General features: G+C 49.3%; 1 protein-coding gene across 2 annotated transcripts in view; it reads right to left on the bottom strand.

Annotated features, from left to right (window-relative positions):
- The window catches only part of KIAA0319L (KIAA0319 like), a 962229-nt gene that overhangs the window by 214165 nt on the left and 736026 nt on the right, over positions 1 to 12038 (bottom strand). For both annotated transcript variants that reach the window (XM_086956507.1, XM_086956508.1), the window contains exons 13-14: positions 1971 to 2119; positions 1555 to 1706 (exon numbers count right to left, since the gene is read on the bottom strand). In XM_086956507.1, the coding sequence (XP_086812633.1) occupies positions 1555 to 1706; positions 1971 to 2119 (301 nt within the window). The remainder of the gene's footprint in view (positions 1 to 1554; positions 1707 to 1970; positions 2120 to 12038) is intronic.

The raw sequence follows: 12038 nt of genomic DNA, 5'->3' as shown, positions 1-12038 counted from the left end.
TGCAGCCAGGCCCTGCACCCAACGCCTTGCGGGTAACCAACCTCACGCCACGCAAGGCCAAAGGGTTAGGTGCAGGACCTGGCAAAGTTTGTGGCTGCATTCTTCTCCTTGATCAAGGCCAACGTGTTAAGAGTATTTTCGCCCCCAAAGTTTTCACCGGGGACAGGTGTGGCAAGGGGCGCTTGAACGGTCGCTGTCCTTCTCAAACGCTTCCAGAGGCTACGGCTCCAGGCAAGGACAATGGCAGGACTCTTCCAAGTTCAGCATTTGTCGCAGGTGGATGGGAAGGGTGTTCTGTCTTGGTGGCGAGGTGGGAGAATGATCTGCCTCCGGTGGTTCATCCGTGGATGCGTGGAACAGTGGCGAGGTCAGCGAAGCGAAGCTGCGGTTCGGGGTGTAGAAGGTGAGTCGTTTGTTGAGTTATGCTGGTCCGGCGTTGTGGAGTGCTTTGTGAGCGTGGGTGAGGAGCTTGAAGGTGCTCCTCTTGTTGACGGGGAGCCAATGCAGGTCTCTCAGGTGGGCAGTGATGTGGCTGTGGAAGTCGAGGATGAGGTGTGCAGAGGCGTTCTGTATGCGTTGAAGTCTTTTCTGGAGTTTTGCCCTGGTTCCCACGTGGAGGGTGTTGCCGTAGTCCAGCCTGCTGCTGACGAGGGCCTGGGTGCCCGTCCTTCTGGTTCCGGTGGGGATCCATCTGTAGATCTTGCGAAGCATGCAGAGGGTTTTGAAGCAGGAGAGGGTGTTGACTTGCTGGTTCATTGAGAGTCATGAGTTCAGGATGAACCCCAGGTAGCGTGCGTGAGTGGTGCAGCTCCCAGCGCTGCCGGCCACCAGGAGTCGTCCCAGGCGGATGGGGTGGAGCCAAGGATGAGGACCTCCGTCTTGTCTGAGTTCAGTTTCAGCCGACAGTTCTTGATCCTCTCGGCGACTGCCTTCATTCCTTCGTGGAGGTTGGTTTTGGCGGTGGCATGGTCCCTGGTGAGGGAGAAGATCAGCTGGGTGTCGTTGGTGTATGAGACTATGTTGAAGTCGTGCGTTCGGACGGTGTCGGCGTGCGGTGCCATGTAGACGTTAAAGAGGGTCGGGCTGAGGGATGATCCTTGGGGTACGCCGCAGGTGATCTTAGTGGCTTCGGATTAGAATGGAGGGAGGCGGACTCTCTGGGTTCTGCCGGTGAGGAAGGAGGTGATCCAGTCCAGGGCTTGTCGCGAATCCCCACGTCGTGAAGGTGTGTTTTAGGGTGTGGTGGTAGACGATGTCGAAGGCGGCTGAGAGGTCCAGGAGGATGAGGACAGCGGTTTCGCTGTTGTCCAGCAGGGTTCTGATGTTGTCGGTGGCAGAGATGAGGGCGGTTTTGGTTCTGCGGTGATGCGGAATCTGGATTGGGACGAGTTCAGGGTGTTGGACTGTCATAGGACTCCCAGCTGGACGGGGAAGGGGGACTAAATGTCCATTTAAATATGACAGGAGAAACATCCCTAACACCTTTTTTCTCAATACTTGAGATAGTATCGTTTTCCAAAAGCATCATCCCATGTATAATACTAGATCACTCACCCCAGCTGCTGGGCTGCCTTCATCCCGTACCCATAAATAGCTGACAATGCCCTTGTCGTCTGATGACTTGGAACCATCCAACTCCGCTGTGCTCGTCGGAAGAGTGATGACCACATTCCCAATAATCTTGGCCACAGGTGGTTTGTTTATTTCTACAGTGAAATAGGCAAAAAGGGAGAATTGTATAAATAACCTTCAACTGACATGCGGCTCCCAAAAACTGCAAAAGAATGCTCCTAGCTTATTCGTAGGCCTGATCCTGACATTAGCCACACCCATGATACTTGTTTGAACCATGCCTCAAGCCTTCCCTGGGTCCCACCCCTACTTCTCAACTGGGTTCCACACCCTTAAGTCTTTGCTCACTGTATGCATTCCAGAGAAACAAGTATGCCAGCTTTCAACAAATGTCCTACCTTCTCTGACAATGACATTCACAGAGCTTTGACTCTGCAGGTTCCGCTCATCCTTCACAGTCAACGTGAATGCATAAGTCCCCACCTGAAGGCCCGTCACTGTTGCCACACTGCTGTTGGAGTTTTCAATTTTGACGCCATCTGGGCCCCTTGAAACCAAAAGCAATAATTCAGCACCAGTTTTATGTAACTTTAACAATATAAGCGCGAAACATTAGGTAGTGAAAGTCTGTGCAAGGCGATAAACTTGCAACCCAATAGCACAGCAGAAAGATACACGAAGAAGACATATCACTATGTATGACTGAGAAGTCTATGACCCTTTAAGAACTGGGAAAACATGATTCAGGGTAAGTAAGGCTGCACATCCACAGAACTCAGCGTGGTGTAAGTGAGTGCTGGACCCATGATGTAATACTGACTAATTCTATCTGATGTCAGTTAGTGTGGTGCTCATGAGACTGTTCTACTGGGAATGCTCATCTGGGAGTCTGGCAGGGCAGGGCCAATGAAGCTGTCGTCAAGAGATATCAGACTTCATGCACTTGGATACAGCATTTCATTTAGACGTTTTAGCACACATTTTCAATTATACCAGACTGGGATAATGTAAAAATCCCAAGGATCAACATGAGGGTTCTCTGGCAATTCACTTTCTTCAACTTCCTCATCAGAGGATGTGCCTTGACCCTGATGAGGGTCTGAGGGCTGATGTTTCTGAGGAGGTTCTGTAAATTGAGGTGACCGGAGCCTCAAGTGGAGGTAAAGGATCCAGAATCGTCACAGGAGGAGGTGGGGTTTGTGGAATAACCTGCTGCGGGGTAAACCGCAGTCTATAATCTGCAAGCATGGCTTGCATGTGCTGAATAAGATTTGGAGGCAGATGGCTGGTCTCAGACTGGCGAGATTGCCTTTGATATACTATATGATGCCGGACGACAATGTCCTCTTGATAATACTGTTCGTTGTAATCCTCCTGACATTTGATGTGCAGCTCAGAAGGATGATGAGCTATACCAAATGGGCCTTCTTCTTCCTCATCATCATAATCATCATCCTCTTCCTGTGCATATGTTTCCAGGAGATGCGACGGAGTAAGAGGTGAAATTTTGCAATACTCATGTCTTTGAAATGTTTTGAGTTTAAAGTTCCTAGAAGGAACAGGCGTCGAATGAGATGGAACCACAACCAAAGCAGTAGATGGAACAGGTAAAACCATTATTGATGGTATGGTCTTCGACGGGCTCTCCGTCGATGGTCTTGTCGTCGACGGGCTCTTTGCTAGTGTCGTCAAAGGGCTCGACGTCCTCAACGGGTTCATCGTCGATGGACTTGAGATCTTCGTCGATGGGACAGCCGTCGACGGTGTACTAGGCAACTGCGTCTTCGTTGACGATACATCTCTCGTCGACGTGGAGGCTTAGTTGACGGTACTTTTGTCGATGACTTAGTCGAAGAAGACTTCGTCGACGATGGTCTTTTTTGACAAGATAGTAATCCTGGTCGACAGAATAGAAGATGTGATAGAAGTAGTTGAGATAGTCTCGGTCGAAGAAGGAGCAGAAGAAGTGACAGAAATCGTCGACGGAGGGAAAGTCAGAGATTTTCAGCAGCTTTTACTCACTGTTTTAGTAGATGGTTTCTTAGAGTCCTGAGAGCAGAAGTCTGAGGAGACTGCGCAGACCCAGAGGAGGTTAAGGGAGACCTCTGAGAAGGGCCAGAAGTAGAGTGGGAGGTTTTAACCCCTTCCACGCTCATGACGGAATAGTTCCGTCATGAGCATCGGTGCTCCTGTGCTGATGACGGAACCAATCAGTCATGAGGCCAGGGGCACGAAATCCCTCTGCTGCAGACAGCAGACGGATTTCCTTTTCACCCCTCTGACCTTGGGAGCTGGGGAAGAGCTTCCCCAGCTCCCGAGGCCCCCTCCCTGGTTTCTGTTCAATGACGATCAGCGCGCACGTCGCACTGTCGTCATTGAACACAAACCAAAACTATAATGAGCCTTTAGGCTCATTTCAGTTTCACTTTCTACATGCTCAGTGGGCTATCTCAGCCCCCTGAGCACGTAGAAAGACGGTAGAGGTATCATTGGAAAGGGGGGGGGAGGAGGCAGAAAACCCACTATACATCAGGGAATTTTTTGGGGGCACTTTTTAGGTCTCGCAGAGAGACCTATTGCCACCCATCCACAAAGCTGACTTTTACGATGAGGATTTTCAACAGTTCACGTGAATCACGTGAAAACAAGCTCCTCGTGCACAAGCTTGCATTCGATCATCAAAGGCAGCCCAGTCTCCCTCACACAAGCTTCTCCCAGCAGGCAGCCCACCCCCCTCCCTCTCCATATGGCCGCTCGAGTTGCAGGCAGCCCACCCCCTCCCTCTAATCTGACATCTGCCCGAGCCTTCTGCCTATCAGCCTCCCTCCCACCTCCCCCCTAATTGCTTTAATTTTCACGGCCTCAAAGCCGTGAGCTACTTCAAAGAGATCCGCTCCGCAGCTAATCAGCCTGCCCACCCCCTCCCGGTCTGTGCCTTTAAACAATGTGCCTGCATAATACAGTACTGCATCATTTGCCTTTTCTTGCCACACACATTACACTTTTAACCTTGTTTCCGGAGTGTCTGAAAGTAGGAACACCAACGCTGCAAAACATCCACACGCTCTAGGCAAACAGTGACTATTGCGAGCGAAGCGAGTTAGTGAATACTTCTTGGCACTAGGCTCCTAAGACTTCCTCAAGTTCGCTCATCTGGGAAGCCATGTGTGGCCAACCACGGCACTCACTTCCTCATTCGATTTAACTGCAACAGAGCCTGATATTCAGTAAAATGCCATTGAGCTCCAACCCTAACAAACACGATGTAAATTTCGCTAGGCGTCACGAGACGCCCAGTGGGTAGCGGGTGAGGTTGGCGCCTCTGGGAGATCACCTGAGGGGAGAGGTCGGTTCCTGTCGCTATGAGACGCACTTGACAGAAGGGAGGAGTTCTATTCGAGACAACGTAGAAAGCTGTAGTAAACATGCTTGATCTTGAAGCTACCATATTACGCTGTATCAATGCATGTAGTCAGTGTTTAACAGCCTAATGCATTCTGGTAGTTGTAGTTTTAATGAACGCAGCTGGGACAATCAAACCAGATAAAATGGTTTGTAAGTCAAGTCAAGTCAAGTCAGATCATTTATATAGCGCACTACATACCCAGAGGGTCTCAAGGCGCTAAGGAAGGGGAGGAGGATTACTTGTCAAATATCCACGTTTTAAGTTGCTTTCTGAATGCTAGGTGGTTCTGGGTAAGGCGAAGGTAAGCAAGGAGTGAGTTCCATGTTTTAGCAGCCAGGTATGAGAAGGATCTGCCTCCCATGGTGGTCTTGTTGATGCGAGGTACAGTGGCGAGGGCTTGGCTGGAAGAACGTAGTTGGCGGGAGGGGGTGTAGAAGGACAGTCGTGAGTTTAGGCATTCTGGTCCGATGTCGTAGAGTGATTTGTGTGCGTGGGTTAGCAGCCGGAAAGTGATTCTCTTATTGACAGGTAGCCAGTGGAGGTCTTTCAGGTGACCAGAGATGTGTTCGTTGCGCGGGATGTCTAATATGATCCTGGCTGAGGCGTTTTGGATTCGTTGGAGTTTCTTCTGGAGTTTAGCGGTAGTACCTGCGTTGAGGGTGTTTCCGTAGTCCAGTCGGCTCGTGACCAGAGCATGAGTGACTGTTTTTCTGGTTTCGGTGGGGATCCAGCAAAATGTTTTTTTGAGCATGCGAAGAATGTTGAAGCAGGATGAGGATACGGCGCTGACTTGTCTGTTCATTGAGAGTGAAGAGTCCAGGATGACGCCTAGGTTCCGTGCGTGGTCTGTCGGGATGGGTGCTTTTCCAAGGGCTTCCGGCCACCAAGAGTCGTCCCATGCAGAGGGGGATGTACCTAAGATGAGGACTTCTGTTTTGTCTGAGTTCAGTTTCAGGCGGCTTTGTTTCATCCATTCGGCAACTTCTTTCATTCCTTCGTGTAGGTTAGTTTTGGCAGTGCTGGGGTCATTGGTGAGAGAAAGGATTAGTTGAGTGTCATCCGCGTAAGAGATGATGTTGAGGTTGTGTTGGCGGGCGATGGCCGCGAGGGGGCTCATGTATACGTTGAAGAGGGTGGGGCTGAGTGAGGATCCTTGTGGTACGCCACAGATGACTTCAGTGGCCTAGGACTTGAATGGTGGAAGGCGGACTCTCTGGGTTCTTCCTTTGAGGAACGAGGTGATCCATTCAAGTGCTTTTCCTTGTATTCCGATGTTATTGAGGCGTTGTAGAAGGGTGCTGTGGCAGACTGTGTCGAATGCTGCAGAGAGGTCGAGGAGGATGAGGGCGACTGTGTTTCCATTGTCCAGTAGAGTTCGAATGTCGTCTGTTGCTGCGATGAGGGCGGTCTCAGTGCTGTGTTTAGCTCGGAAGCCGGACTGTGAGGAGTCGAGGGATTTGTTGGCTTCGAGGAAAGCGGCGAGCTGGTTGTTGACAGCTTTCTCGATGACTTTGGCCGGGAATGGAAGGAGCGAAATGGGGCGGTAATTTTTGAGTTCGGTGGGGTCCGCTGTGGGTTTTTTCAGAAGGGCGGTGAGTTCAGCGTGTTTCCAGTCTTCCGGGAAGGTGGCGGAGTTGAAGGAGCAGTTGATGACGTCTCGGAGGTGCGGTGCTATGACGGAGTCTGCTTTGTTGAAGATGTGGTGAGGACAAGGGTCTGTGGGGGATCCTGAGTGGATGGAATTCATCAGGCGGATGGTGTCCTCAGTGGAGATTGGGTTCCAGTTGTTAAGGGTGTTCACGGGGGGAGAATGTTCAGCAAATGGTTGGGTGGGATGGTCTCCGGGTTGGTTGTCGAAGCTGTTGTGGATGTCTGCAATCTTGTTGTCGAAGAATGAGGCTAGGGAGTCGCAGAGGGCTTGAGAGGGGGTGATGTCGTTGGAGTTGGCCGAGGGATTGGAAAATTCCTTGATGATGTTGAAAAGTTCCTTGCTGTTGTGGGCGTTGTTGTCAAGTCGATCCTTGAATGCTGTTTTCTTGGCCTTTCGGATTAGTTGGTGGTGAGTGCGGGTGGCGTTTTTGAAGGCGTCCTTGGTGCTGGTGGTTGGGTCTTTTTTCCAGGCCTTTTCAAGGGAGCGGCAGAGTTTCTTGGACTTCTTAAGGTCATCGTTGAACCATGAGGCCTTCTTGCTGCCAGGTTTGCGTTGACGTTTTTTCAGAGGTGCTAAGGTGTCTGCGGTGTTGGATAACCATAGGGTGAGGTTGGCGGCGGCTTGGTTTGGGTTAGAAGAGTGGGCTGGGGTGTTTAGAAGGAGCGATGCGGAGATCTGGTCGGTGGTGATTTTGTTCCAGTTTCTTTGCAGAGTTGGTTGGAGGTGGTTGGTGGGTTTTGGCTTGTTGTAGGTGAAGTGAACGCAGCTGTGGTCAGTCCAGAGGAGATCCGTAGTGTGGCTGAAGGAGACATGATTGCTGGAGGTGAAGATGGGGTTGAGTGTGTGACCTGCGATGTGGGTGGGGGAAGTGACTGGTTGTTTAAGTCCGAGGTTGGCGAGGTTGTCCAAGAGGGTGGTGGTGTTGCGGTCGTTGTTCTTTTCAAGGTGGAAGTTGAGGTCTCCCAGAAACTATCGGTTCCGACAGAGGGAACCGAAACACATCCGAACCCAATGGCGGAAAAAAACAATCTGGGGGTGGAGGCGATGCCCATGCGCACTGTAGTCCAGGGGAGGAGCCACCTATCTCGTGATACTTCGAAGACTCTTCCAGGACAACAATGTGCAATCATCCGGACCCAACACTAGGTGGCGGACTATGCACAGATATGAATTCAGCAGCCCACATGCCTCGAACGGATGTAATCTTTGGAGGGGAGCGCGTGTGGAGTGATGAAGTCCGTGATGTCTACACTGAATTTTGCGCGGGGTCCTGGTGGTCTGTAGAGGAGGGTGCCTCTGAGTGTGGTCTTGGGGTCGATGTGGATCTGGAAGTGAAGGTGTTCAGAGTTGGCGAGGTTGGTGTCAGAGCTGGTTGAGATGCGGATTGATTTCTTATGGACGATAGCGATTCCTCCTCCTGTGTGGCCGGTACGGTCCTTGCGTGTGATCTTGTAGTCTTCAGGGATGGCAATGGTGATGTCTGGGGCGGAGGAAGCGTTCATCCATGTTTCTGTAAGGAAGGCGACGTCTGGAGAGATGGTGTCTAGTAGATTCCATAGGTCAATGGCGTGCCTGTGGACCGATTGGGTGTTGAGCAAGATGCATTGTAGGTGGTTGGGGTCGGGAATCTGTGGTGTGGTCGTAGCGGCGATGTTGTCGGTGCCGCTGAATTTGCAGGAGTAGCATGAGAAAGGTCCATGGGTGTGTCCAGGAGCGGCTTGGACGCAGTTGGGGGCGCGACCGGGATTAAGGGCTAGGAGGGTGGCGGCATCGTAGGTAATGCGGGAGGGCTGGGCAGCGCGAGGGGCAGGGGGTCTGGCGCTGGGCGCGGTCCAGGCGCGGCCGGGCGTAGACGGGACGGCGCGGACGGGCGTAGAGGAAATCCAAGGCCTGAAGCACGGTGTCCTTAATGACATGGAATCCATTGAGATGGCCGTTCACTCAGTTATCAATCCTGTTTCTTTTCACTGACACCAAAACATCAACCACATAGTTGACAGCCCAGTCTCTCTGTATCTAATTCTAATTATTGGCGTCCCTTAGGCCACAGAGTGTCCTGCTTTTTTGCAGCAATGAGCTCGCGTAGTTTGGTCTCGCGCGCGTTAGTTCATGGCTGTAGTGTGGTAGCATATGGTGCATTCCTTTCTTTTTCTTGCAGTATTTTGAAACCTTGTCACCATGGTAACGCCCAAGCGTTGTGCTTGTGCGTGCATCACGTGATTAGGTTTTTGCCGCAGTTTTTCAGAAACCGCGTCATGTTAGTAACTGGTGTGCATTTTTTACAGGATGTGTACCTCGCTTCGCATTTCCACGCGAGTGCCGCAAAAAACAATTATACTAATGTAAAAAACAAACTTGAATACCAAAGTCCCCATACTCATTCACTCAGAAGTGCTCCTCACTGCGAACTACGGATCCTACACGTGTGTTTTGCAGCTTTTGCATGCATTATGTATGTTCTGTGTGGGGAACGTATGCGACCACGATGCTTTTACACACATTAGACACACTCTGAGGACAGAGGGGTGGACTAGTGGTAAAGCAAGAAAAACAAACACAGTTCGTTCCCTGCATGCCTTGCTGACCCAAGTGCAGAAAGAAGCTGCTTCCGCATTGGCAGGTGGATATGGATCTGCTCCAGGGTTTCCATTCACATTTTAGGCAAGACACCTTAAACGTTTGGAGGACGTTTTATTTTTTTGCTTGGAAGTCTACATACTTTATGCTGAAAAAATTGTGGGCTGCAGTCAGGGGCGGACTGGGGTGTATAGTGCAATCCGTCAGTATTCTTCTTAATCTCTAAGCATAGAGCTTCATTTTAAATGGCACGCGTAACTGGGTCCTTCTTTTCACAGTTCTTCTGTTTAAAGTTGTGTACTGTAAAATGACTGATGTAAATAATAAGAATGTAGGTCTTATAGCATATAAGGAAGGATTCGAAATGCAGTGCGCACAAGAGAGCCACAGTGTTTTTGAATCACGTTTTTTTCTCCCTTTTCTTTCCCTGAAATCGGTTTACTTATTTGCATTACCACCCCCAGTGCCCCCTCCCTTCTTGGCCCTGCCCCGGGACCGTCAAAACCAGTTTGCCCAGTTTGGAAAGCTTCACTTCAGTGCTTCTCTCCTCTACTTGCATATCAACACGGTGGTGTGAGGGTGTCTGGTGGGGGGGGAGGGGGGGGGGGGGGGGGAGAGGGGTAGGCTGGGGGGAGGAGAGGTGTGTGTGTGTGTGACAACTACCACGGCTGTCCACAAATGCCAAACAATAACACGCCACTCCACCCCCGAAGATCTCATGACAGATAAATTAAAAAAAAAAAGATTATTTGAAAAATGTACTTTGAAATCCGGTGGAAGACGGTGGATTGACAAACCCCACAAATGGTTTAAAAAAAACCCACAAGTGGATTGCAACCCCCCCCACAAAGGTGTCCCTTCTCCGGCGGGATGGTTTTGTGGCGCTAATGCCTCCCTCCAGGATTATGTGGCAGACAGACCACCACCCACTTCACTAAACTGCACACCCCAGAGCAGGAGACTCCGATGAAGTGAGCGCCTTGACTCTTGCGTCCTGGTGCTCTGCTGTTCTTTAGGTCTATTCCCCGAATTCATCCTTTTCTGTTGACAATGAAGGATCATCATACAAGATTCTTCCTTGTGGGGTTTCGTTTAAACATGTTTCATCATATCCTTTCATGCCCGAAACGAAACGATTGGGCCAGCACTCTATGCCCATGTCCTTGTGACACCATTACTACTCGCACTATCCTGCACTTAACGTTCTTCTGCCCTTTTTATGCGTATGGAAGGAGCCAATTTATCAAGCCCATCTTGCATAAATCTAGTTTTTGGCCACAGCGCAGAAGCACTGTCGTTTTTACAGCAGCTTGAAAGTGAAGTTATCTTTTTGGTTTCACTCTTTTCAATTGGGGGTTAATGCTCAGGTTGCAACTTGACTTCTAGTCAGGGTTAACATAGTTTGAATGTAATTTGGAATTTTGTATTTTTTACCCTGTTAAGGAGTAATAGTGCGTCATCCTGGTTCATTGCACTTCGGAAGTTATAGTGATTAGGTTTAATGGATGCTTAGTCGCATATCGGACCTCTGAGGATCCCCTCCCCCTCAAACCATTATGAGCATAAGTGCCTGGGACGTATTTATTGGTGTTTTTCTAGCGGTTATTTTAATTGCTCTTAATTATTTTAATATAGCTTGTTTTATTTTATCTTTGATCAAGCTGAAGCCTCTTACTCGTATACGAAAGCTATTATTTGCTGTAGTTGTTTTACACATATGTGCCATTAGCATATCACAACTGTATCGTTGTCATTTTGCTTTTTTGGCTTTTAGTTTATATGCCGAATAAAGATTTTATTGCTCGAATGACACTTTTTTTCTCACTCCTTTCTTGCTCATTCCTATTTCTTTTGTTTCTTGGTTTGTTTGTAAATAGTTCATCAGGAGCACTGGTTCTTCAAAGATAATAGATTTGTGATTTTAAGTGACTTCAGATCTACATGGGTTGTAGTATGCCATGTCTTATATTACATTTCATGATGTCCACTTTGAGATTCAGAAATGTATCCTTTTTTAAATTTTGTTTATTGCATTATACAGAGCATATTCAGCATATTCAGGTATAAATGAAATAAAGGAACCTACAAAAACAAACAAGGCAAGACATCCCCATCATATATTGTCTGGACACTTTACAACATCTTCCGTTCAATCATTGATTATGGCATGCATTTTAGGCATATTGAACACTGTATTGGTCTGGAGTCAATCTGAATGCTAGAAGAACAAGCAGTACGGTTGGGGGCAGTACCGTGAGACTTGAGTTAAGGACCTCAATCATGAAAAGCAGTTGGCACAGTGTATCAGGTACTTTGCCTTAGTGGTCTGACTCAGTTGTTCCCACCTTCCGGTTCTCCTGTCTCTTCCCCAATTAGGTATTGCTGATGTAGTCCCCAAATACCCTTGACACGGCACTGTATCGCCCTAACTCTATCTATCGCCCTCACTCTATCTGTCTATCGCCCTGACTATCTGTCTATCGCCCTGACTATCTGTCTATCGCCCTCACTCTATCTATCGCCCTCACTCCATCTGTCTATCGCCCTCACTCCATCTGTCTATCGCCCTCACTCCATCTGTCTATCGCCCTCACTCCATCTGTCTATCGCCCTCACTCCATCTGTCTATCGCCCTCACTCCATCTGTCTATCGCCCTCACTCCATCTATCTATTGCCCTCACTCCATCTATCTATTGCCCTCACTCCATCTATCTAATGCCCTCACTCCATCTATCTATAGCCCTCACTCCATCTATCTATAGCCCTCACTCCATCTATCTATAGCCCTCACTCCATCTATCTATTGCCCTCACTCCGTTAGTTCATGGCTG

The sequence above is a fragment of the Lissotriton vulgaris genome, chromosome 2_1 (assembly GCF_964263255.1).
Source record: "Lissotriton vulgaris chromosome 2_1, aLisVul1.2, whole genome shotgun sequence".
NCBI classification, from domain to species: Eukaryota; Metazoa; Chordata; class Amphibia; order Caudata; family Salamandridae; genus Lissotriton; species Lissotriton vulgaris.
The sequence above is the reverse complement of the archived record's forward strand: the minus strand, read 5'-3'. Positions and strand labels throughout refer to the sequence as shown.